The following is a 22,409-nucleotide window of genomic DNA, read 5'->3' on the forward strand; positions in this document are numbered from 1 at the left end:
CTTTCCTGCGTCAGCGGCGCGCGGGGGCGGAGGCCCGCAGGGAGGGCGGGGACTGCGGAGGGGAGCGAGAACATCTCCAGGCTTCGCGCGCCCTCTGCCGGCCCCGGGGTACGTGCCGCTCTGTAATCTCAATTGCCCGCCTCCCCTCTCTAGACACGACCTCTCTCCAGCATGCACCATAGCCGGCATCATAAATTTGTCTTTATGTATTTATTTATAGACATGTTCCCATTATGTAGACCTGGAAAGTCTTGAACGCATAGAAGCCCCGCTTGCCTCAGCCTCCGGAGAATTGTGATTAACTACACCTGGCATAAATTTGGTTTTTAAAAACGTATTCTGGTGCACTTTTGGAAATAGGTTCTTACTGTGTGTCGTGAAATTCGGTGATCCTCCTCTGTCGGCCTCCCGAATGCTGGGATTTGCAGGAGTGTGTCACCACACCTGGCTGGTAGTCTAAATTTTAATTATCTCCCAACATATTACAGGTTTGCTTCTTTTTTACCTCGAATGCACGCTAAACTGATTGGTACTTGTCATCAAGCGGGCATCCCTTCAATGTAAACGTCCCCTCCTGCGAGCAGGTGTACGGTTGCAGAACAGCCTAACCGAGGGCGTCATTTGCAATTTGAAGACGAAGAAAACTACAAATCCCAGAATAAACCACACTGACTAGGCTTCACCCATTCCTAGGCAGCATTGCAGGAGGTGTTGCTAAGGCAAACTAAACCTCCCAGAATGCCTAGCGCGCTCTGCCTCGCCCGCGGCCTACCGGGAATTGTAGTACACGCCTGCGTACTTGTGGGAACTGCGCCTCCCAGCAGGCTCCGCGCGCGTCGTTGTCCTCCTCGCCCTCCCTCAAGGCCGCCTCTCTGTCCCAGTGTGTCCGCTAACCGCGCCACCAGAGTCCGTTGTCGCTCTCATCGCCATGCTGCCCGCCGCACTGCTTCGTCGTACGGGCCTGCGCCGCCTGGTACTCCAGGCGCGTGCTTACGCCGAGGCCGCTGCCGCACCGGCCCCCGCCGCCGGGCCCGGACAGATGTCCTTCACCTTCGCCTCTCCGACGCAGGTGCGAAATCACAGCCCCCAGGGTCTCCAAGTCCCCGACTTGACCCTCTATTGGGCCTCAAATTCTACCCCCACGGGGGCCGCATGACCCCCTCTCCAGACTCCGCCCCTTGGCGGAAACTTTACGCTTGCTCCACCACTTGGGGGTTCGCCTATACCTGAACCCCGGATTTTGCCCTCTAAGGGAGTCTCCCCTGGACTACATGCCCTACACCTTGATATAGGTCATCCAAGCCCCATTCTTGGGTGGATCACTGTATTCTAGGCCTTATGAACCTAGGCCCCATATCCAAGACTTAGGTGGTGTTACCTGAACCGTAGGATTCATCTGAACCACGGGCAGAGCCATCCCCTTGGGGGGGGGGGGTCACAAGGATCCTCCTCCCTACCCATGGAGGAGTCACCAGTACCAACATCCGGAGCTGTTCTTAGTGATTGGCTAGGCCCAGATCCTGCCGCTGAAGGGTCGCCTGGGACTAACCCAAGCTACTTGTCCCAAAATGTTCACCTGAACCCAAAACCCTGCACTCCACAGGCCCTAGCCAAGGTTCTGCCAACTGCACTTGGCCTCCTCACGAGGCCACCTAGGGTGTTCTTGCACTGTCCAGCCTTGTATAGCAACTCCTGAGTAGGGGGGACAGCTTTAGGGTTTCCCAGAAACCCCATCTCCAAGATTAGCATCGTGCCCAGCATTGCCCTCTTTCAGTCACCTCGACACTGCTTAGACATCCCCTTTCCCAGGTGGGCACTAGGTGGCGTCTGTGGCCCATCGTCCAGCAGGAAAGCTCTGTCGGGGCACCGGGCAATGCCCACTTCCACGCTCTACACTCTCGGGGCACCGGGCAATGCCCACTTCCACGCTCTACACTCTCGGGGCACCGGGCAATGCCCACTTCCTCGCTCTACACTCTCGGGACACCGGGCAATGCCCACTTCCACGCTCTACACTCTCGGGGCACCGGGCAATGCCCACTTCCACGCTCTACACTCTCGGGGCACCGGGCAATGCCCACTTCCACGCTCTACACTCTCGGGGCACCAGGCAATGCCCACTTCCACGCTCTACACTCTCCGGGCACCGGGCAATGCCCACTTCCACGCTCTACACTCTCGGGGCACCGGGCAATGCCCACTTCCACGCTCTACACTCTCGGGGCACTGGGCAATGCCCACTTCCACGCTCTACACTCTCCTGCAGGTGTTCTTTGACGGTGCCAACGTCCGTCAGGTGGATGTGCCTACGCTGACTGGAGCCTTTGGCATCCTGGCATCCCACGTTCCCACGCTGCAGGTCCTACGGCCTGGGCTGGTGGTGGTCCATGCCGAAGACGGCACCACAACTAAGTACTTTGGTGAGTGTGGCCCAGGGTGAATAGAGGCTCAGATCCCCACAGGTCGTGGAGAAAGCAAAGACTTGCGCAGCTCACCAAGACCAAGATGCAGCCATCTGGGGCACAGAGAGACCTCACCTCAGCTGACAAAGGAAGAGACCTACAGGTCGCTGTTGAGGGTAGGTCAGGGTAGGTCAGCTTTGGTGTAGGAAGGAGCCAGTCTGAAGGACCTATTATTTAGCAGTACTAAGGCTGGAGCCCAGGACAGTGAGAAGCATTCTAGACAGGGGAGCCACCTGCTATCTCAGTCTCTGGGGGATTCTAGCCAAGGGCTCTAACCCTGAACTGCCCCCAGGCCTCTCAATGGGGATTCTATGGGGGCTTCACCCTGACCACACCCCCAGCTCCCCACTGGGGATTCTAGGCGGGGCTGCATCCTGACCACTCTATATAGTTGGTATGGGCAAGTGGCAGGGTGGGCGTGAGGACGAGAAGGGTGTGTGTGTTGTACGCACACATAAAGGCACTGTCTTAACTCCTCTCAGGGACTGAAGCTGGAGTATCCCCCTGACCAAGGGTGGCTGGCCAGTGAGCCGTGTCACTGCCCTGTCCACCTCCCAGTGTTAGGTTTACAGGCAGCTCTGACCATGCCTGGCTTTCCCATGAGCACAGTAGGTGCTGCTTCTCCTAAGGGGCCCTGGGCCTTCCTGTTCCTTTCCTTTTTTTTTTTTTTTTTTAGGGAAGGGTTTCCTATGCCCAGGCTGACTCTGAGCCCCTGATCCTCCCCTCCACCTCCTGAGTGCTGGGGGTGACAGGTTTCTGCCACGCTGAGGACTGAGCCCAGGGCCTTTTACATGACGGGCAGGCGTACTGCCAGCTGAGTCTTGACCCCAGCGCCTCTTTTACACTGGTGCCTCCCAGGGCCTGGGATGACAGGTGTGCTCGAGCCACAACCCTGGACTAGAGGCAGAGACTGGGTGTCCCGGGGAGGGGTCTGCTCAGCCCTTTCTTCCCGCAGTGAGCAGTGGCTCCATCACTGTGAACGCCGACTCCTCAGTGCAGTTACTGGCCGAGGAAGCTGTGACGCTGGACATGTTGGACCTAGGGGTGAGCAGATGTGGAAGCAGGTTCAGGGCGGGGGCGGGTACTGCCCAAGAGTCCCCTGGCTGGTAGGGAGGCAGCTTGCAGGAGTGTGGATGTTTTTTGCTTGGCCTTGCCTGGCCCTCACCATGGCCCACTCCTCTGCAGGCAGCCCGGGCCAACCTGGAGAAGGCACAGTCGGAGCTGTCTGGTGCAGCGGATGAGGCAGCTCGGGCTGAGATCCAGATCCGTATTGAGGCCAATGAGGCCCTGGTGAAGGCCCTGGAGTAGGCGTGTAATGTCTGTCACCCACAGGGAAACTGAGGCAGGTACCAGCAGCTGAAAACTTGTTTCCTGAAATCCGGACAGTTGGTTGCTGCTGAAGTTGCCACCAGAGGGCAGCAGTGCCTTGCCTGCCTTGGAGGTCTTTCCCCAGCCTTCACAGCCTGGGATCCCCATCGCCTGGGAGAGCTGGCACTGCTTCCCCCTCAGAGCCTCTTGGACAGTCAGCTTGCCCCAGCCTGCCTCCATTAAACACCAGGAACCAACTGAGCATTCTGGTTTCTGACTCTGCATAGCACAAAGCTAGGACCCCAACCCCTGCCTGGGGCTCTTGTATCTGGGCCCCCAGAGGTGTGCAGACAGCAGTGGGTGGGGCACATGCTGGCTGGCTGTTGGGCTGCTGCCTGCGGGGTTGGGTGGAATACTCAAGGATTGAGAACAGGGCAGGCAATGGTGGATGTGGCCACAGCTGCTGGCCAGGCTCAGCACCCAGACCACCAGCTAGGCCAGGCCCTCCCTTTAAGGCCCCCTGCCCCACCCTACAGGCTCTGGGAAGAGGCAAGCACCACCTGCTCCCACGGAGGCCCCGCCCTAGGCACACCCCACCTGTGGGTGGCCCTAGCCTGGCTGGCTACCTTCCCAGTCCCTGGTGTGGTTGGTACCTTCTTAGGCATTTTGGCCTTGGGTGGGGTAAGGTGGCACCAGTGCATCCCTTTCTACACCCCACCCTCACCCCAGATGGCCGGTTACTGTCTGACCTGCGTCCTCCTTAGGGGCCTGAGAGGGGCACCAGTTTGGGGATAGGAGGATGAGCGGGGTCAGAGCCTGCCATTATGAGGTCATCTGAACCATCTCGACAAGTGACCAGCATGCCAGCTAGGGTCTGAGTACACCCTGTCACGTTGCATCAGGGCCCTCTGGGTGACTCGCCATGGCCACATGAGCCTGATCTGGGAATGAATGTGCTGGAGCCCTCCACATATTAACAGCCTGGGGGTATTCCCAGGTAAGTCACAGGGGCTTAGAGGTGTGTGGGCAGGCCTGCCCAGGTTCCACTCTGTTCTCAGGCTGAGAGCCCAGGTCTTGGCTGACCAGGCCATTAGGGACCCTGTCAGACAAAAGACACAGCCTGGGCAGATGTCAACCGAGCCCTTGGAATGCCCTGGCCTGAACGAGTGTACCTTGTAGAGGAGGTGTGAACTTTGGGGCCAGGCCTCAGGACAGGACAGCCTGAGCTGGCTGAGACGGAGCCCAGAGGGCAGGGCATGGAAAGAGCCACTGAGTCTTGAGGCTTCACACTTAGGGACATAGGACCACATAGGAATAAGAGCTAGGAAGCAGGAAGTCTAGTCAGCATTTATTACGAGCTTCCAGCTTAAGTGTCCTGTCAAGGCCAGCCCACCTCACCTGCCACCAGCCCACACCACATTCTCTGTGATCTCTCCTGAGGCCAGCCTCACCTCTGACCTCCACACCTACAGCTCTGAATGGTAAAGGTCTCCCTACTTCCTCAACCAACTCCTGCTCATCCCTCAGAGCTCCTGGGCCTCCAAGTGTTCTCTGGACTGGGAGTGTTGGGGCACACCTCCTTGCTTGGGGGCCCAGCATGCCTGTCCAGAGTGATCAGTCAGAGCAGGAAGGAGACCTAGGAAGGAACTGGCCTGGGAGGGGCCCCAGGGTAGGGCGGTGGAGACACTCAGGCCAGATAAAGGCCAGACCCGAGAAGTGGACAGGAGGTGGTAGAGCAGGGTCTAGAGTACCTTGAAGGGTCCCGCCCCACTCTGTCACCTTCGGGGAACCCCCCTGCTGAGGCCACTCAAGTGGTGGCCTTGGCCAAAGGGCTGCTTTCCTGGTCCACAGGGTGGTTAAGCGTGCACTCCAAAGGCCAGGGTGTGTCAATGCATTCGTGAGGTGATGACCACCAGGGGTCACACACCTGGGGGTGCAGGATACCTGTGGAGTCTGCCCTCTAGGCGCCTGGCTACACCAAGGCGGATGACCTGGGCTCATTCCTGGGACCCATATGCAGTGGGGAGAACTCCCACAGGTTAAACCCTGACCACATGCGCCACAGCACAGTGCGTCAGGGACTGGGCTACTCACGGAGGTCACACAGGTGACTGACTGGCCCTAGGCAGGTCAGGGGTGGTTGAACCATAACAAAAATGGTCTCTGAGGTCACCGGTAAAGGATGCAGAGGCCAGGCTATCAGGCAGCTGTCCGGGACACCCCACTGTCTGGCAGGTGACACTGCCCTGTTTTCCTGGACCCAGGCTGCTGACTCAGGAACCCCTTCCCGTCCCGCCCCCCTTACCCACGCGGGCGCCCCCAGGCGGAAGCACCAGGGCAGCAGGGAAGGGGGCGGGGCAGGGAAACAGGCCAGAAAGCCCCCACCCCCATGCTAATATGAGGTGTTCCAGAGTACTTGGGGAGTCAGGAGCTACCCTAGCCGATAGCAGCGGTCGAGGCACTGCCCTGTGGGTGCTGTGAAGCCCTAGGGCCGGGTGTCCCGGCCCCAGGCCAGCAGGAGGGGGGTGTGGGGGGGTAGATGCGTCACCATCGCCCAGCCCCCCGCCCCTTGCCCGCCCAAACTCCACCCCAGGGAAGGCGGCGCGGATAAAGGCTCAGGGGCCGCCCGCCTGTCCCCAGACCGGCAGGGCCACCTCTCACCACGACCCGCACGCAGGTCATCTGGAGCAGTGGTGACCAAGGACCTGCGTCCTGCGGCTCCGGGTGAGTAGGGGCGGGGCCGCACGAGGGGCAGAAGGGTCTCCACCCGCCGTGGACTCCTTAGGCTGCCCCGCTCTTTGTTCTTTGAACCTAAGGTGCCTTGGGATGGGGAGCACCCCAGCTTGTGGGGTAGGAGGGACCACGCGCAATGGGCACCGCCCTGGCAGGACCGCAGCCCACGCCCGCCCTCCCGCCCGCGCACTCCCTCTTTCCAGCCAGTGACCTTGAACTAGTTGCAAATCCAGACTCAGTTTCCCCGTTTGTGCGGTCTTAGACATCTCCGCATGTTAAATCTAAAGGCTCTTAACGGGGCCTCCCCACCTGCAGATCTCAAAGTCTCTGCGCCCCCTTTCCCCGACCAAAACGCACGGCACCCCCTCCCCCGTGACTCGGGCAGCGCTCCCGGGCGGGGACTGCAGAGGGCGCGCCGGGGCTGCTGACTCACCGCTGCCCGGAGCGGGGCGCGCGCGGGCGCAGCCGGGGACGCCGCGTCACGTCACGGCTTGGACGGGCGCACCTCGAGAAACGGGCCGACCCGGGATGGGGGAGGCACAGAAAAAATAGGGAAGGGTGGATTAGGCCGGGACGCCAAGTGGCACAAGTTCGGTAGGGACGGATCTAATCGGAGCCACGTCACGGAGCTACAGGGCCCCGCCCAGGCCGTGGGTCCCGCCCAGGTTCTCCAATATCGTTGCATCCACCCACCCACCCACCCACGGGGTGGAGGGCTGGCCTGTCTTTGAGAGTCCTGCCCGCGACCCTTGGCCACGAGGCTCAGGGCTCAAGCTGCAGCTTCCGCAGGCAGTTGCTTCCCGGACAGACCCAGTGGGGAGGCCCCACGATTTCCTGTTCCTCCCTTAGTCAGGAACAATGGTCGGCCCTCGCCTCTTCCCCCTTGAGGAAGGGGGGCTGTGCTCGCGCGGAGGGCAGTTGGGGGAAAGAGGGGTGCCAAGTCTTCGAACTCGGGTCGGCTCCGGTCCGGGCCCGCCCGCCCTTTGTTGAGAACTCTGGGCCTTATGAATGGCTCTGGGCGCGGGTGGGGGCGCGGGGGCGGGTCAGGAGCCGCATCAGCCCAACCCCCTACGCATCTCCATTGGATGCAGAAGGGACGGGGCGGGGTAAGGGGGGGGGAGGGTCTCGCTGCCACGTGGGGTAGCCCTGCGGCGATTCCCATTGGCCCGGGATCGCGATGGACTGGGCGATATGTGTGTGTTTATTGGCTGCCGCTAGGCCGGCGGAGTAAGTAGTGAATGGGAGGGGGCGGTGGTCCCGCCCATTGGAACGTTGATACATGATAACTTTTTTTTCTTCGTACTTTCACCCCCAGATCTTGCGAGCGGCGGCTGCTGCTGTTGCTAAGGGAAGGGACGCGCGGGGTAGCGAGACCCGAGAGGAATCCAGGCACCGTGCGAGCCGGGATAGCTCGACCCCTTCTGTAGGACCCTCCCTGCGCAGTGCCCTTGAAGAAACCGGATTGTAGACCCCACCCCGGGGCGCTACCCAGGGATCCCACGCGACCCCGGAGCACCACTCGGATTCTTGCTTGCCGGCTCGCTTGCCATCGTTGGGAACCTTCCCTAAGGGGCACACGTACTGTTCCGGTCCCTGAGCACCCGCAGAGCGGAGGAGGACCTCGTTTCGGCGGGGGAGTCCCGACGAGGATTGGAGGCGACCCGCGGGCCCCAGGCCTCCTGCGCTCGCCGGGGATGGAGCCGCAGCCCGGCGGCGCCCGAAGCTGCCGGCGCGGGGCCCCCGGCGGCGCCTGCGATCTGAGTACGGCCACGGAGTCGGCCTCACCTATGACCCTGGCGATCCACAGCACCACGGGGACTCGCTACGATCTGTCGGTGCCCCACGACGAGACCGTGGAAGGGCTGCGCAAAAGGCTGTCCCAACGCCTCAAAGTACCCAAGGAGCGCCTGGCTCTGCTTCACAAAGACACGTAGGTAGCGCGCCGCCCCCGCCTGCGCGCCCCCTGGCACCAGGCCGCCCCCTCGGGCCCGGGCCCCGGGCGGAAACAAAGAGCGCGCCGCGCTGGGAAGCAGGGGGCAGCCAGACGGGGGGCGGGGGCGCGCCGCGCGCTCTCGGGCGCCCTCTGCGCGGCCTTACTTGCCTGGGGGCCCCCCTCCCCCGCCAGGGTCTGCACAAAGGCAGGAGCGCCCTGCGTGGCCCCAAGATGCACGGGAACTACGGGGGTGGCACGACAGACGTGGGCCCCTGGGATGGCACTGGGAGGGGTCCAGTCTCTGTGCGCCTTGGGGGGGCGCACAGCCGCCCCCTCTTGTGCCCGCGGTCTCGCCGCTTCCGCATCTGCTCGGCGGCCCCCTCTGCGTCTGGCTGTCTCCCCATCACTTACGTCTCTCTGCCCCCCTTTGTTCTCGCTTCCCCACACCTCCCCCAATCCGGTATTTAAATCGCCTCCAGGCCAGGGAGTCTCCCCTCCCCTCATCCCCTCGCGGGCCTCTGGGGACACGCAGTGTCCATCCCCAGCGGAGGGGCCTTGGTGGGGGAGGGGCGAGGGGGGGAGGGTCTCCTTTGTTTGAGCAGCAGACTGTGCCTGGGAGGGAGGGGGAGAGCCCGGGTCGGCGGAGCCCCCGAAGGCCTCTATCAGAAAGGGCCGGAGCCCTGCGGCGCCCACAAAGACGAGCCCGGACAAGAATTGGGGAGTTGTAGGCAGGAGCTGCCCAGAAGGGGGGCGCGGGGGAGGGTGGCAAAGAGCCCACGGGGGTTCAGGTGATGGAAAAGTCTTGTTCCTTGCAGATGGGAGGCTGCTTTAACCTGGAGTTCAGTCAGCTGGTTAATGGGGAGGGCTCACAGGAGTGAGAGGCCGCCCCACGGGCACTTGGGTCTGGGGAGCGGTAAGGGTGGGAAGCGCTCCCTTGTCGTTCGTCCCGTCCCCCGTCCCGTCCCCCACCCCCCCGCGCACGCACAGCCCTCCTCCTCGGCCTCCGCTTCCGCGTCTCTGTGTTGTCTCCCGTCTCACCCTCTTCCTTCCTACCCCCAGCCGGCTCAGTTCGGGGAAGCTGCAGGAATTCGGCGTGGGGGATGGTAGCAAGTTGACGCTCGTGCCCACGGTGGAAGCTGGCCTCATGGTAAATGACTGAGGGGCGCGTGCCCTGGAGGCTCCTGTCTCTTGGCCACCTCATTGCATAAATGCACCATCCTGCCCCTTACAAAGAGCTCCCCCACCCATCCCCAGCACATAGGGCCCCCTCCCCGTTCCCTGCTCTAAACCTACACTGAAGACACTTTTCGTCCCTTTCTTGTAGTCCCAGGCCTCGAGGCCGGAGCAGTCCGTTATGCAAGCTCTGGAAAGTTTGACCGAGACCCAGGTAAGCAACCGCCACCCTCTCCCTAATCCGGCGCGGGGGGGGGGGGGCGGGGGGGGCCCGCAGCAGGCAGTGGCTACGCCTAGGGACCACGCAACTCTCCGGATACCCTTAGAGCCTCCAGTTGTTTGTGCTTCCCTGGTGGCCTGTGGGGGAAGGGATGAAAGCCCCGCCTCGGTGCCAGCTTGGCCTGGTCACCACGCTTCCTCTTCCTCCCTGCCTCCCCCAGCACCTGACCACCTGACCTTGAGAAGTTTTCTCTCCCACGGTGACTGCACGGGTGGGGGGGGGGAGTCCAATCTTTTGACCAGTCCTAACCGTGGGTGACCTTGACCCGAGCTGGCTGGAACTTGTACCCTCCACAGCCCGGCACACTCTTAATCTAGAGTTCCCTCCCCCCACCCCCCCAAAAAAAATCTGAACCAAAACAAAAATCCTCATTTGGGAGAGCTGTGCCTCTGGGGAAGCCAGCCGACCAAACTTAGCCCGGCCAAGGCAAAGCAGCGGGAGTCATCCTATCCCCTCTTGGCCTTTGTTCCCTGCCCTGGCAGGGGGAGGGGCAGGCCGGGGCACCCAGCCCTGGGCCAGGGAAGCCTAGACAGGATGTTAAGAAAATATTTTGTAAGCAGCCCAGAGGAAGGCTGGGCCTGGTTCTGAGGAGGCTTCCAGGTTTTGTTGAGCCCCCCCCCCATTCTTAACCATAACAGGGCCTCCTCTCTCACAGCCGGGGTCCCTAGCTTCTCTAACACAGCCACACAGGCAGCTGGAGTTTGTCCCCAGGAGGAGGGGGATGGCCTGTGCAGGGCCCTCTCTCCATAGACTACAAACCAAACCGTAGCATCCTGCCTAGTGGCGCAGTGGACACTGGGACCTCAGAACACTCCAGTGGTCCTGCCTCTCTGGTGGGGTTCCTGGGAGCTAGCAGTGGGGGCTGAAGGTGACTATGGGGCTAGTTTAAGCAGACTTGCACTTGCTGGCCTGTGGGGGGTGCATGCCTGGCAGGAGGGAGTTAGTGGGTGCTGGGTGTAGCCTTGAGGTCACCAGAGTGGATTACTCAGCAGGCCACCCATCTGCCCTTCCCCTGGGAGAAAGGGGTGATCCCAGCTGCCCAGAAACCACTTCAGGCTCTTCCCTGTAAAGGATGTGGGGCACAGAGGAGGGAGTGCAGGGTGGGGGCTGCTCTCCTGCCTGCCCACCCCTTCGTCCCCTCCCCATGGGGCCGAGAAGGTTACTCCAGCCCTCTGCCAGCAGAGCCAGAGGAGGGAGGGAGTTCTGCGAGGCGGTCTGGTGACTCATAGGCCTGTGTCACTTCTCAGAAACCTCCCCCCACACACACACCCTGGCCTCTGGGGAGAACAAGGCACATAGTCTGGGTCCCAGAGGTGGGAGAGAGGGTGCCCAGGGCATCCAAGGGTCAGGTAGACCCACAAATCAGCCCTACAGAGTGTCTGGGGGAGGGGACAGCCCTCCAGGTCCCCCCCCCAGCATATATAAATATTTATCTTGGGAAAGCAAAGGTTAACCATTAGAGCTCCTTCAGGATCCAGCCTGCCTCTTGGGTGGCTTAGCTATAAAGGGGATCTTGAGGATTCTCTTAGCTAGATTCATAGGCAAACAGGATCTGGGGTCTGCGGGTGGGTATTCAAGGGAGGGCGGCGACCATCATCTGCTGGGCCCCGCCCCATCTGGGCTCAGTCTCCCCTTTAACGGACCCAGAACCAGAGGCCCCAGTCTGACCCCACCTCTGTCCCCCCCACAGCCCCCAGCGACACCCGGGCCAGGCCGGGCTGCCGGAGGAGGCTTCCGGAAATACAGATTGATTTTATTTAAGCGTCCGTGGCACCGACAGGGACCCCAGAGCCCAGAGAGGGGCGGCGAGAGGCCCCAGGTCACACTGCGGGGAGAGCTGGGCTGGGTTGGGCTGGGGGCATCAGGGAGGAGAACCCCCTCAACTGATGAGTGCCTCCCTGCTTCTCTCTTTAGGTCAGTGACTTTCTGTCAGGCCGCTCACCTCTGACTCTGGCCCTTCGCGTTGGGGATCACATGATGTTTGTACAGTTGCAACTGGCTGCCCAGCACGCCCCGCTCCAGCACCGCCATGTGCTTGCAGCTGCTGCTGCAGCCGCTGCCGCCGCCCGGGGAGATTCCAGTGTTGCCCCAGTGTCCTCACCCTGTAGGCCGGTGTCCAGTGCCGCCAGAGTCCTCCCAGTATCCAGCAGCCCTTCACCTGTGTCCTCCTCGCCTGTCACCGCTGGCTCCTTTCGATCCCATGCAGCTTCCACAACCTGTTCCGAGGTGAGGATGGAAATAATTATCTTTGTATTCAGGGGCGGATTTTGAGGGCTCCAGCTGTAGCCTTTGTCAGATGCTCTTCCCTGACCCTGAGCCCGATGAATTTATACCTGGAATGCTGGACTGAGGGGTGGACCCATCACGACCCTACCTACTATTTTCCAATCTCTCAGCAGCAGATGGACTGTTCCCCCCCGGCTAGCAGCAATGCCACCTCAACCCCAAGCAGCAGCCCTACCCCTCGCTCCCGCAAACCCGGTGCCGTCATCGAGAGCTTCGTGAACCATGCCCCTGGTGTCTTCTCAGGCACCTTCTCTGGTAGGTGTCACCACTGGAGTGATCTCGAGATCTCATGTACTGGGTAAATGTCTTCCCCAGCAATCTGGGACATGAACTGGTGTGACTCTGGACACACGGGACACCATCTGTAGTTCATGTGTGGTCACTGTGATATTGGGGAGAGTGCCTAGGCCTTCAGAGTCCCCCCAGACTGGCTTAGAGTTTCACATCTCAGCATGCTGAGTAGCTGGGGATAATGGGTGATCTGCCACCAGACCTGGACACTGCAGACTGCCCTGTCTGCCTGTGTCATCGCCACACTGAGAACCTGGACTGCCTTGGGACTCACAATCCTTTCCACTTGCAGGCACACTGCATCCCAACTGCCAAGACAGCAGTGGGCGGCCACGGCGAGACATTGGCACCATTCTGCAGATACTCAATGACCTCCTAAGTGCCACGCGGCATTACCAGGGCATGCCACCCTCCCTGACCCAGCTCCGCTGCCATGCCCAGTGCTCACCTGCCTCACCAGCCCCCGACCTCACCCCAAAAACTACCTCCTGTGAGAAGCTGGGAGCCACTTCCCCCACCTCCCTACTCCAGGGCCAGAGCCAGATCAGAATGTGCAAACCCCCTGGTAAGTGGCTCTGTTACCAACCTTCCTGCTTCTCAAGGCCGCCTCTGTGTGCTGGTGGGTGAGGGGACAGCTGACCTGACTGGGGACCCCCTGGAGCTGACAGCTGCTGCCCCCCCCCCCCCCCCCCCCCCGACCTGCCCCAGCTGGGAAGAAGAGACAACTGTGTCTGCATAGAGTGTCCTTTTGTGCTCCGGGGGGCTCCCGTGCCACTTCCTCCTTCCCCTCCCCAGGCCCATCTCCAGATGGCCTTGAGTACTTTCATGAATGCCTGAGTCAGGTCTAGCCCTCCAGACACAGCCAGATGTGCCTACTCCTACCCACGCTGTGGGATGATAATGACCACTGCTCAACCTAGATCACCTGCTTCTGCAGCCATGTTTATGAAAGTAGGAAACTGAGACACAAGCTTTTTTAACACTTGTGATTCTAAAGCAGGTTCTTTTCATTATTTTGTTTGATTTTTGTGTTTCTTTATTAGCAAGACCACCAGCTCCTCACTAGGGAATTTTAGTCAGAGACTCCACCCTGACCACGCCCCCAGCCCCTCACTGGGGATTCTAGGCGGGGCTTCACCCTGACCACGCCCCCAGCCCCTCACTGGGGATTCTAGGCGGGGCTCCACCCTGACCACGCCCCCCGCCCTTCACTGGGGGTTCTAGGCTGGGACTCCCATCTCTGAGCCAAGCCTTCAGCTCTTCCCTTTATTTTCAGAGGGGTTTTTACTTCGTTGTCCAAGCTGGTCTTGAACCTAGAATGTTTTGGTCTCTGCTTCCTAAATAATCCATGCATTGACTAAACTACATTTTTTGTTGTTTAGCTTGTTTGTTGTTTGAGACAGAGTCTCACCATGTAACCCTGGCTGTCCTGGAGTTTACTATGTGTAAACCTACCTAGTCCCCCATCCTCCTGTCTCTGCCTCTGGAATGCTGGGATTAAAGGCATGTGCCACCAAGCCCAAATTCCTTCCTGCACTTCTCAAGTGGCTGACTAGATTTTTTTCCTTTTCATTGATCAAATCCCTGTACAACACTTACTCAGCCCATAGATCAGGCTGCCCTTCCCAGCATGTTTCAGTAACTATAGCGTGAGACTGGGGCAGCAGGCTTCCTCGCGTCTTTCAAGAGTCTAGCTGACTGGTGCTCCAGCGTCTGCAGTGGGGGCTTGAGACTCACAGGTGCCTGGTCTCCCTTTATAGGAGACCGTCTGCGACAGACAGAGAACCGTGCCACACGCTGCAAAGTGGAACGCCTCCAGCTCCTGCTGCAGCAGAAACGCCTGCGGAGGAAGGCGCGGCGGGACGCTCGGGGTCCCTACCACTGGACCCCCAGCCGTAAAGCTGGCCGCACTGACAGCAGCAGCAGCGGGGGCGGAGGTAGCCCCAGTGAGGCTGGAGGCTTGGGCCTCGACTTCGAGGACTCCGTCTGGAAGCCTGAAGTCAACCCGGACATCCAGTCCGAATTTGTAATGGCTTAAAGGATCCAGCCCCCTTGGTTTTGTCACATCTCCACCCCAGACACGGGGCGGGTGGGGCGCTACGGCCTGGACGCTGAGCAGCCCAGCTCTGGGGGGCAGGACATCACCTCCATTGCCACTCACCAGCCTTTCTGATTCTTTTGTAACTCTTCCCCCGGTTGCCCTGCATCCCTGGTCACACGCCCATCTCTCTCTTCCCTCACCATGGTCGGTTCTGGTGGCCTCTGCGCCAGGACCCTTCCCTCCCACCTTCTTCAACTCCAAATATGTAGCAGTCTGTTCCCAGATGCCCAGACGGAGGAAGCCACCCACCCCCAGCCCTTCCGTTCTGCCTAGCTCTTCCCCACCCCCCCTTCCATAACCCGATTCAGGTTTTTAACTCAAAATGTAGACTCTCCAAGAAGCACTTTACAGATGAGGGTTGGGGACCCCAAGATGAGTATCTACCACCCCCACCCCCACCCCCATCTGCAGACTTGGCCTCCACTCCAGGCCAGCTGGATCCCTCCACCCCTTCCCCCCAGCTCACAGGGATACCTTTGTCCACAAAGCCTTCCTCCTGCGCCTCAGTCACCGCTGCCTGGCTGGCCCCGATATTGCCATGCTAGTTAGATGGAGGGTGCTGAGGCTGGGGGTTGTCGGTCAGGTGGGGACGCTCCTCTTCTCCACAGGAAAGGACAGACCTCCGCCACCTTCTCTATGGACACCAACCCCACTGTCCTCTCCCTTCCTCCCCACACCCACTTATTTCCCTAACCTTCCTTCCCAGTGGAGCTTGGGGAACTATTTATAGATTTCATTTCTGACTGAGCCAGTAATGGTTGCTATTCTCTAGGGAAGAAGAAAACTGGGGTAGGTGGGGGGGGGGCAGAGACACCCCTGTACCTCTTTGTCCCCAAGCCCAGTTTAAGGGGCAACCTCACTGCACCCAGGAATGGGCAGTGGGGTGCTGAGCTGTGAGTGCATCAACCCCCACCCCCCGGGGAGGGCGAGCTGCTGGCCCAAGTTGGCCTTACTGATCATGGGCGACTGCCCTCCCCTCGAACTGGGGCTTTTCAACAAGGGTTATCTTGTGGGTATTTTTTTTCCTCCACATTTTTAAATTTTGTGCTAATGGGATGTGTGCCCGCCCCGAACATCTGTCAATTTTGTGTAGGCTCCACCTGTCCTCAGCTCCTTTGTTCTGTCTGAACCCCACCTCCCCCACTGTGTGTTTAACCTTAATGGTTTGGGATGTGAATGAGTGTCGGCCATAGCTGTAAAGTCTTGTGGGGGGGGGTGGGAGGGGATTGATTCCTGAGGGTGGAGGACAAGAATTTGGTTTATTTTTTTCAATCTTTCCAAAAAGAAAAGGGAGGGGGATACATGGGTGCATTTTTTTAAGCTGTCTTGGATATCTATTTAAATGTGTGTGTTTTTTGGTTTTTTTTATGATTTTTTTTTAACTGCCTGTGATGTGTCCCCTGAGCTGAGGGTGGAGGCCTCAGGCAGGAGCCGAGCCCACCCATAGTTCCCTCTTTCCGCTGACGGACTTCCCCCAGATAGCATTAGCCACCCTCAGGGAGAAAGTCCGGCTGTGGGGTCCACCTCACCCAAGTCTCCTTTATTGAAATGAAATTGGGGGGGGGGAGAAACCTTACACGAGCACCTAATTTCAAATAAACGTAAACGAGACGTGACTTTAATCTTCTCTTGCTCATTGTTCAGAAGTGAAGTGCCCTGTTTCCCCCAAAAATGGTTTCCCACGTCCCTTCCCCGGCTTGGGGCTGGCAGGAAGCTGCCTAGGGTGGAGGGAGAGAAGGCCTAGCCACTTCCTGCTACCCAAGGCCGGAAGTCCCTTTGGGCGTGGGGCTGGGGCAAGCCCTGGGTGAGGCTTTCACCCTCTCAGCTCTGACTGTCAAGTGGGTCGAAGACGGGAACTTCGGAGTCAGTATCCGGGCAGACACTCCCAGCTCCCAGTGGTGGGAGGAGTTCTGAGCAGAAACGGAAGTGCTTCCTAGAGTCGCTCCGCGCCCCGCAAAGGGCTTCTCTAAGACCCCTGCTCCAAGCCTTCTGGGACTAGGCTGAGGCAGTTAACACTCTCTGAGCTCCTCTAGTGGAACTCCCACTTTATAGCCCAGAAAACTGAGGACTCCAACCCAACACTGGGCATGGAATCTACAGTCTCTTTTCCTCGCCACGAAGGCTGGGGGATGTGGAACAGGTGCCTTCCCCAAGGGTGGCCTGGACATCTCCACAGTGCTTTCTGCCCCTCCCTCCGCCCAGTCACCCCAAATCGTCCCCACGCCCACGCCAGGAAGGCGGATGTCCCGTCAAGCCTGATCCCAGGAGAGTTCATGGTCAATAGGCCCAAAGGTTTGGGGACATCTGAGGCCACACGACGTAGTGAGGGTGAGAACACAGTGGGTCAGGCCTGCGGGAGGGGCGGCTTCTACTTGTCGCTCAGCGCTACTCGGGGGACCAGGGAGGCAGCCATGTCCACAAGCGGGGGCGGGAGGGAGGGGCGGGAGGCGTCCCAGGGGATCTCAAGGTCTCGCCCCGGAGATGGAGCCTGAGATGTTGGGGACCCTGTCAAACCACAACCCCAGATCATCCCATCACAACATCACATTGCTTTCTACACCCCTCTCGCCCTCAGCCTGAACAGACCAACAACCCCAGGGGGCGATCTGACCCCGAAGTGGAGGTCCAGAGCGTGTGGCAGGGACGGAGAGGGAAACCGAGGCTCAGACAGCAAAGGCTGCCGAAATCGCAGAGGGGCGGGGTCGGCCCTTCGCTTCCTTCCGCCCTCCCCCCAGCACCCCATTGAGGAAAAAGCTGAATGGGAGGGGGCGGCCCCCGGAAACTCGACGAGATGGAAACGCGGTTGCCAGGGCAGCGCGCCGCGAGAGGCTCCCGACGTCACCGCGAGGAGGGCTCCCCGTCCGCCCCCGCCTGCGCCTCGGTCCAGGCTCCGCCCGCCCGCGGGGAGGCTTCATTGGTGGAACCGCCTGTCCCTCTTCAGGACGCACCAATAAACTCGAGGTTGCCCTGTGGAGGCGGGACTTCAGCCCGGCAAGGACGAGTGCGCGAGCGCAGAGGCGCAGCGGCCCCGCCCCGCTGCCCGCGCGTCTGCAAACTTGGGGGCGGGAGACGCAGCCGAAGCTTGACGGCTGAGGCTGGGCCTGGACGGAAGAGGGGGCGTCCCTGGGGGCGTCGCACGTGGACCCCCCCCCAGCATGGGCACGCCACGTGCACCGCGCTGTGCACACCAGCATTTCCTCCTGCATCCCCGCCGGTTCGATTGACCCTCGCCCGGTTTTCTTGCACTTCCCAGCCTTTGGGAGGACTTGAAGAAGGGAGACTACTTGTAGGAGGGGGCTTTGTGGGACGAATAGGAGTTTGCCAAGTATTGTTGGAAGAGAAAAGGGTGTGTTGCGGGGCAGCAATCAGGTCACGTTGTGAAGCGGAGGGGGGCGGAGGTAAGAAAAGGCAAAGCTGGCAAGGGCGCTGGAGGAGATCCCCCAAGTCTAGACTTGAGCTAATGGGGCGAGGTGACTGATCATGACCCTGGTTAGAATCACCCTTTGGGAGGTGGAGGCAGAAAAAGTAGAACAGGTTTGCCTGAAAATCCCAATAATCTGGAGGAAGCTGCGAGGGCTGATAGCAGGGATGGAGGACGAGGATTTTTTTAAATGCACGCAGGCAGTTTGGGTGAGAGAAGGATCCCAGGGCGGGAATTCCAGGTCATCAGCTGCCTTTGCTTGTGGTCTTCGTAAAGAAGTGGGGGGGGGGAGGTGGGTGGCGCACACCTGTCACAACACTCAAGAGGCTGAGGCTGAAGGGTGACTGCATGGTCGAAGCTAGTCAACAACCTTCTGCTCAGGCCGGCCTAGGGTGGGGGCTGGCGGCAAGGAATGGTGTGGTTTGCCAAACCCTCCAAGGGGGTACCCTCGCAAATGGGCAGAGTTCTGTGTCCAGGCAGCCGGGGGCGGGCAGAAGGAGGCCACTAGGGGTCATGGCTTCCTGCCAAGGGCTGGAGTCCCCTGGGGGGAGGGGTGGCCACTTTCCAGTCGGGATCTGGGGACCTGGCAGCAAGCTCTGAGATGTCAGAGGTCTGGAGGTGGCTGTCCGTGGGCAGCTGGGAGGAGCAGAACCCGTGGAGGAGGCCAGAGATGGTGCCCTCAGGGCAGAGCCGCCCCCGAGAGGCTCTTAAACAGCTCCACCCTCCTGCCCGGCCTTGGGAAGGAGACTACGCTGGCGGCAGCTGGGCGTGGAGAGTCTGATTCCAGCCCCACCCACGGCCACCTAGCCCTCCCCGGTGTCACGCGGGGCAGGTGAGCCCGCTCTGCCTGCCGGGTGGAGGAGGAAGGCTCCCTCGCTCCGGTGCAAGGCTAGCTGGTTCCCTGTTCGGTCTCTTCTAGCTTTTCTCTATTTCTGCCTCTATTCAGGCCCCTCTACTTTCGCCCTTTCACTGGCTGTCCCACCCCTCCCTCCCCCACTTCCGCCCCTCCTTCCCCCACCCTTACATTCCAACCTTCGCCCCCGCCCCCAGCCGTGGGGCCAGCTGCTGCTTTGGGTGTCCTGGGGACGAGAAGGGAGGTGGGTCCTGCCCTGGGTCAGAGGTCCTCCCTCAGAACGTCTCGGACCGAACCGGAGGGGTGCTCCTAACCCTGCTGGAATGTGGGCGGGACCGGCCCCCGTCGAAGAAGGAGGTCACCCCTCACCCCAGCAGGCAGCCGCAGACAGCTGCCATGCCCCACAAGACTAAGCTGAACACCACCAACCCCCAGCAGGAGCATTTACTGAGCACTGTGGGGCAGGCTCCCGGTGAACAACACCTACTTCATGATCCTGATCCCTACCCGCGCTTGGTTCTTGTACAGCCTGAACCCTGCATGCCCCAGTGGTATAAGACTGTTGTCTTAGCTGCTTCCCAGAGGAGAAAGAGGTCAGTTGGAGATTTTGAGTTCAAGGCCAACCTGGACAACTTAGACCACCCCACCCCAAGAAACAGGGTGGCTTCGTTTGCTCTGTGGTACTGACCTGGCTTGCCTGAAGTTCTGTGTTCCCCACAGGAAACAAAAAGAAGATGTCTGAGTGTGTGTGTGTGTGCACCATGTTCATGTTTGGTGGCCACAGCAGATTTAAGAGGACTTCTTTTGGATCCCCTGGGACTGCAATTACCTTACAGACAGTTGTGAGCCACCATGTTGGGAAGCGAACCCAGGTCTTCTGGAAGAGCAGAAGCTGTGCAAACCTCCAAGATAGCTCTCCAGCCCAGAGAGTTGGAATGTTTGCCCAGGACACCCTCCCTCATCAAATACTGCAAGGTCACTGCCTTGCGACCAGTCCTCTGTGGTCATTTCCTGGTGGGAAACAGGAGTGTTCACAGGTGTGCGCTGAGGAAGTGGCTGCCTTTTGTTAGCCAGTCATCTGGGCTCTAGAGATAAAGTGGGGGGAGGTCAGGATTTCTAGGTTACTTTGCACTACAGAGAGACTTCGGGGACAACCTGTCTCACAAAGACAACAAAAAAGGAAGTCTTGCCGGGCAGTGGTAGCACATGCCTTCAATCCCAGCACTTGGGAGGCAGAGGCAGGAGGATCTCTATGAGTTTGAGGCCAGACTGGTCTACAAAATGAGAGTTCCAGGACAGCCATGACTGAACACACACACACATGCACCCAAAAAGGAAAGTCTTTTGCAGAATGTTGGAAATACATTCAGATTGGGGCAGTTAAGTGACAGCAGAATTAGCTGCCCATAGCACAGCAGGAGGGAAACTCAGCAAATGCCCTTGACCCAATCCCTTTCAGACCCTGGAGGTTCCCCAGGTCCCACTCACTCCTCAGATGAAGCATGAGGCCAGAGAGGTGCCCGGGTGCCACCTACCCAGAGCTGACCCTCTGCGGCTGGGTGGACAGGTATTCCAAGGGTTCAAGGGCCATCTGTTTGCATGGAGACCCTCTGGGCACCCTGAGGTTGACAGATGCTTCCTGACCTGTGACAATCCCCACGCAGCTAAATGCAGAGGAAGTACCACAGGCCTCCAGCCCCAGGCAGAAGCTGCTTATTAGTTCTCTCTCTCTCTCTCTCTCTCTCTCTCTCTCTCTCTCTCTCTCTCTCTTTCTCTCTCTCTCTCCTTGCCCATTTCCAGGGAGGCTGTCTGTGCTTCCCCCTGCATGGGAAGCCATGCCAGAGTCAGGTATGTGCTTGGGCACACTGAGAGGACAGGGGTGGCTCTTCCTGCCCCTGGGATGATGAGGGTGGAGAAGGATTTTGGTAAGCAACATCTGAGGACCCCTGGGGGAGATGCCCTACAACTCTTCCCCTCCATCCTGCAGAAACCCAAATAGGTCATTTCCCAGGCAGATGAGCCACCTAGCTGCTGAGGTTTCCTGGGCGTCATTACAGGGTCACTCGTCTTTTTTGGGCATCTGATACAGACCTTGTGGATGAGTGCGTGTCTCCACATGCCCCTGTGCCGCATTGCTCTGTTCCAGCCCCAGCTGTTATAGAAGACAGACAAGCAGGTATGGGAAACCCTAAGGAAGGCAATCTACCAGATGCCAAAGGCATGTCGAGTTTGTGACTGAGCCTGGCGGGTCTGTGGTAGAGAATGAGGGTGTGCATGTGTATAGCATGGCCTGTCATAGGATGTGTGCGCTGGCTGGGGCGTACCTTTGCCGGTCAAGGCCCAGTCTGAGCCAGAACCTCAGGGGCCAGGCCTCCCAAGCTTTCTTATTCCCATTCCTGGGGTGTGACTCAGGGCTGCGGGGAGGGATGAGTCAGAGGAACTTGGGCCTAGCGCCCCTGGCTGCAGACCCTGTCCAGAAGCAGAAAGCAGGCCCTCTGGGTGGCAGGAGGCCAGCCCCCTCCTCAGACACCTGGGGCCGCCTGAGGGCTCAAGGCCCACAAGGAAAAGGCAAGTTCAACTCCTACAGCTGGCTCTGGACTTTAGCTACACTAATTGGGAGGCCCTGGGTGTCTCTGACACAGCTCTCGTGCCCACCCCTGGAACATGAGTCATGCCAGCTAGCACAGAAGGCTCCATTAGCACCTACCCCAGTCACGCACACCTAGCCCTGCCCTGAACATCTACATCCAGGTCGTGCATGCATTTGTCAGCATCGCAGCACCCTGTCCTTAGGGAACGCGGGTCAGCCCTGCAAAATTAACCACACGCAGAACAAACCCGCTTCCCCGTCCACGGAAGCCAGATGTTTCTCCAAATCCTCACAGGTCTCCTGCCCACGTGCACACATGTGCGCCACACCTGGCAACACACACACAGACTGCATCTCCACCCTGGCTCTGGTCCCCGAGGATGGGCACCAGGCTTGGCCATCAGAGTCCTACTGTGCACCCCCGCCGGGCAGAGGCCAGGTGCTGAGTCCCTGGCCCCTGCCAGGCCGAGAAGGGGGCGGTAATTACGCGGCCCCAGGGTGCCCCCACACAAGCGCCTTTCATCCCGGGCCACGCCCGTCCCCAACCCAGACGCTCATTACCGCCTCCCGCCCGGTCATTAGCTCAGGTCGGGGGAGGACCTGGCAGGGGGTGGGTGGGCGCGGTGCCCCTCATCGTCTCCTTAGCGACACCCAGGAGTCGAGCTCTGTGCCAGGGACTACAGATTGAGTGAGCTCGCCTTCAAGGGGTACAGGTGGCACCCTGCATCCCTCAGATTTATAAAAGTCAGTTGGGATTCAAGACAGCCCCAGTGGGAGCACACACGATGGACCCGGCGGGTGAGTTCTTGGCCAAGTGCACTGCCATGACCTCGGGCATGGAGTCCGGCTATTCTGATCTCTTGTACAGGAAAGCCGCATGCGAACTGGGCACGGCGATTTTAAACCGGCACTGTCCTGGTCTCTGTCCGCGATGGCTGTCCAGGGCAGCGACGTCTAGTGGCCAAGTAGCTGGCGACC

General features: G+C 59.8%; 2 protein-coding genes across 5 annotated transcripts; both read left to right on the plus strand.

Moving 5' to 3' along the window:
- The first annotated feature begins 800 nt into the window (after positions 1 to 800).
- On the plus strand, positions 801 to 4,031 carry Atp5f1d (ATP synthase F1 subunit delta). Its single transcript, XM_057771036.1, has 4 exons — positions 801 to 1,069; positions 2,267 to 2,420; positions 3,418 to 3,506; positions 3,648 to 4,031. The coding sequence occupies exons 1-4, from the start codon at positions 929 to 931 to the stop codon at positions 3,768 to 3,770; spliced, it is 507 nt and encodes a 168-aa protein (XP_057627019.1). The 5' UTR covers positions 801 to 928; the 3' UTR covers positions 3,771 to 4,031.
- A 2,172-nt stretch (positions 4,032 to 6,203) lies between these two features.
- Positions 6,204 to 16,176, plus strand: Midn (midnolin). Of its 4 annotated transcripts, none has more exons than XM_057772647.1 (9): positions 6,204 to 6,494; positions 7,819 to 8,433; positions 9,496 to 9,583; positions 9,761 to 9,823; positions 11,580 to 11,708; positions 11,804 to 12,115; positions 12,286 to 12,430; positions 12,759 to 13,031; positions 14,227 to 16,176. In XM_057772647.1, exons 2-9 carry the CDS (start codon positions 8,198 to 8,200, stop codon positions 14,502 to 14,504), a joined length of 1,524 nt encoding a protein of 507 aa, XP_057628630.1. In that variant the 5' UTR covers positions 6,204 to 6,494; positions 7,819 to 8,197; the 3' UTR covers positions 14,505 to 16,176. The 4 variants fall into 4 exon arrangements, with proteins under 4 accessions (XP_057628630.1, XP_057628631.1, XP_057628632.1 ...); XM_057772648.1 differs by having other exon boundaries at positions 6,209 to 6,494; positions 12,289 to 12,430; XM_057772649.1 differs by lacking the exon at positions 11,580 to 11,708 and having other exon boundaries at positions 6,210 to 6,494.
- Positions 16,177 to 22,409: the final 6,233 nt, after the last annotated feature.

This window comes from Chionomys nivalis, chromosome 6 (genome assembly GCF_950005125.1).
Source record: "Chionomys nivalis chromosome 6, mChiNiv1.1, whole genome shotgun sequence".
In the NCBI taxonomy this organism is placed as follows: Eukaryota; Metazoa; Chordata; class Mammalia; order Rodentia; family Cricetidae; genus Chionomys; species Chionomys nivalis.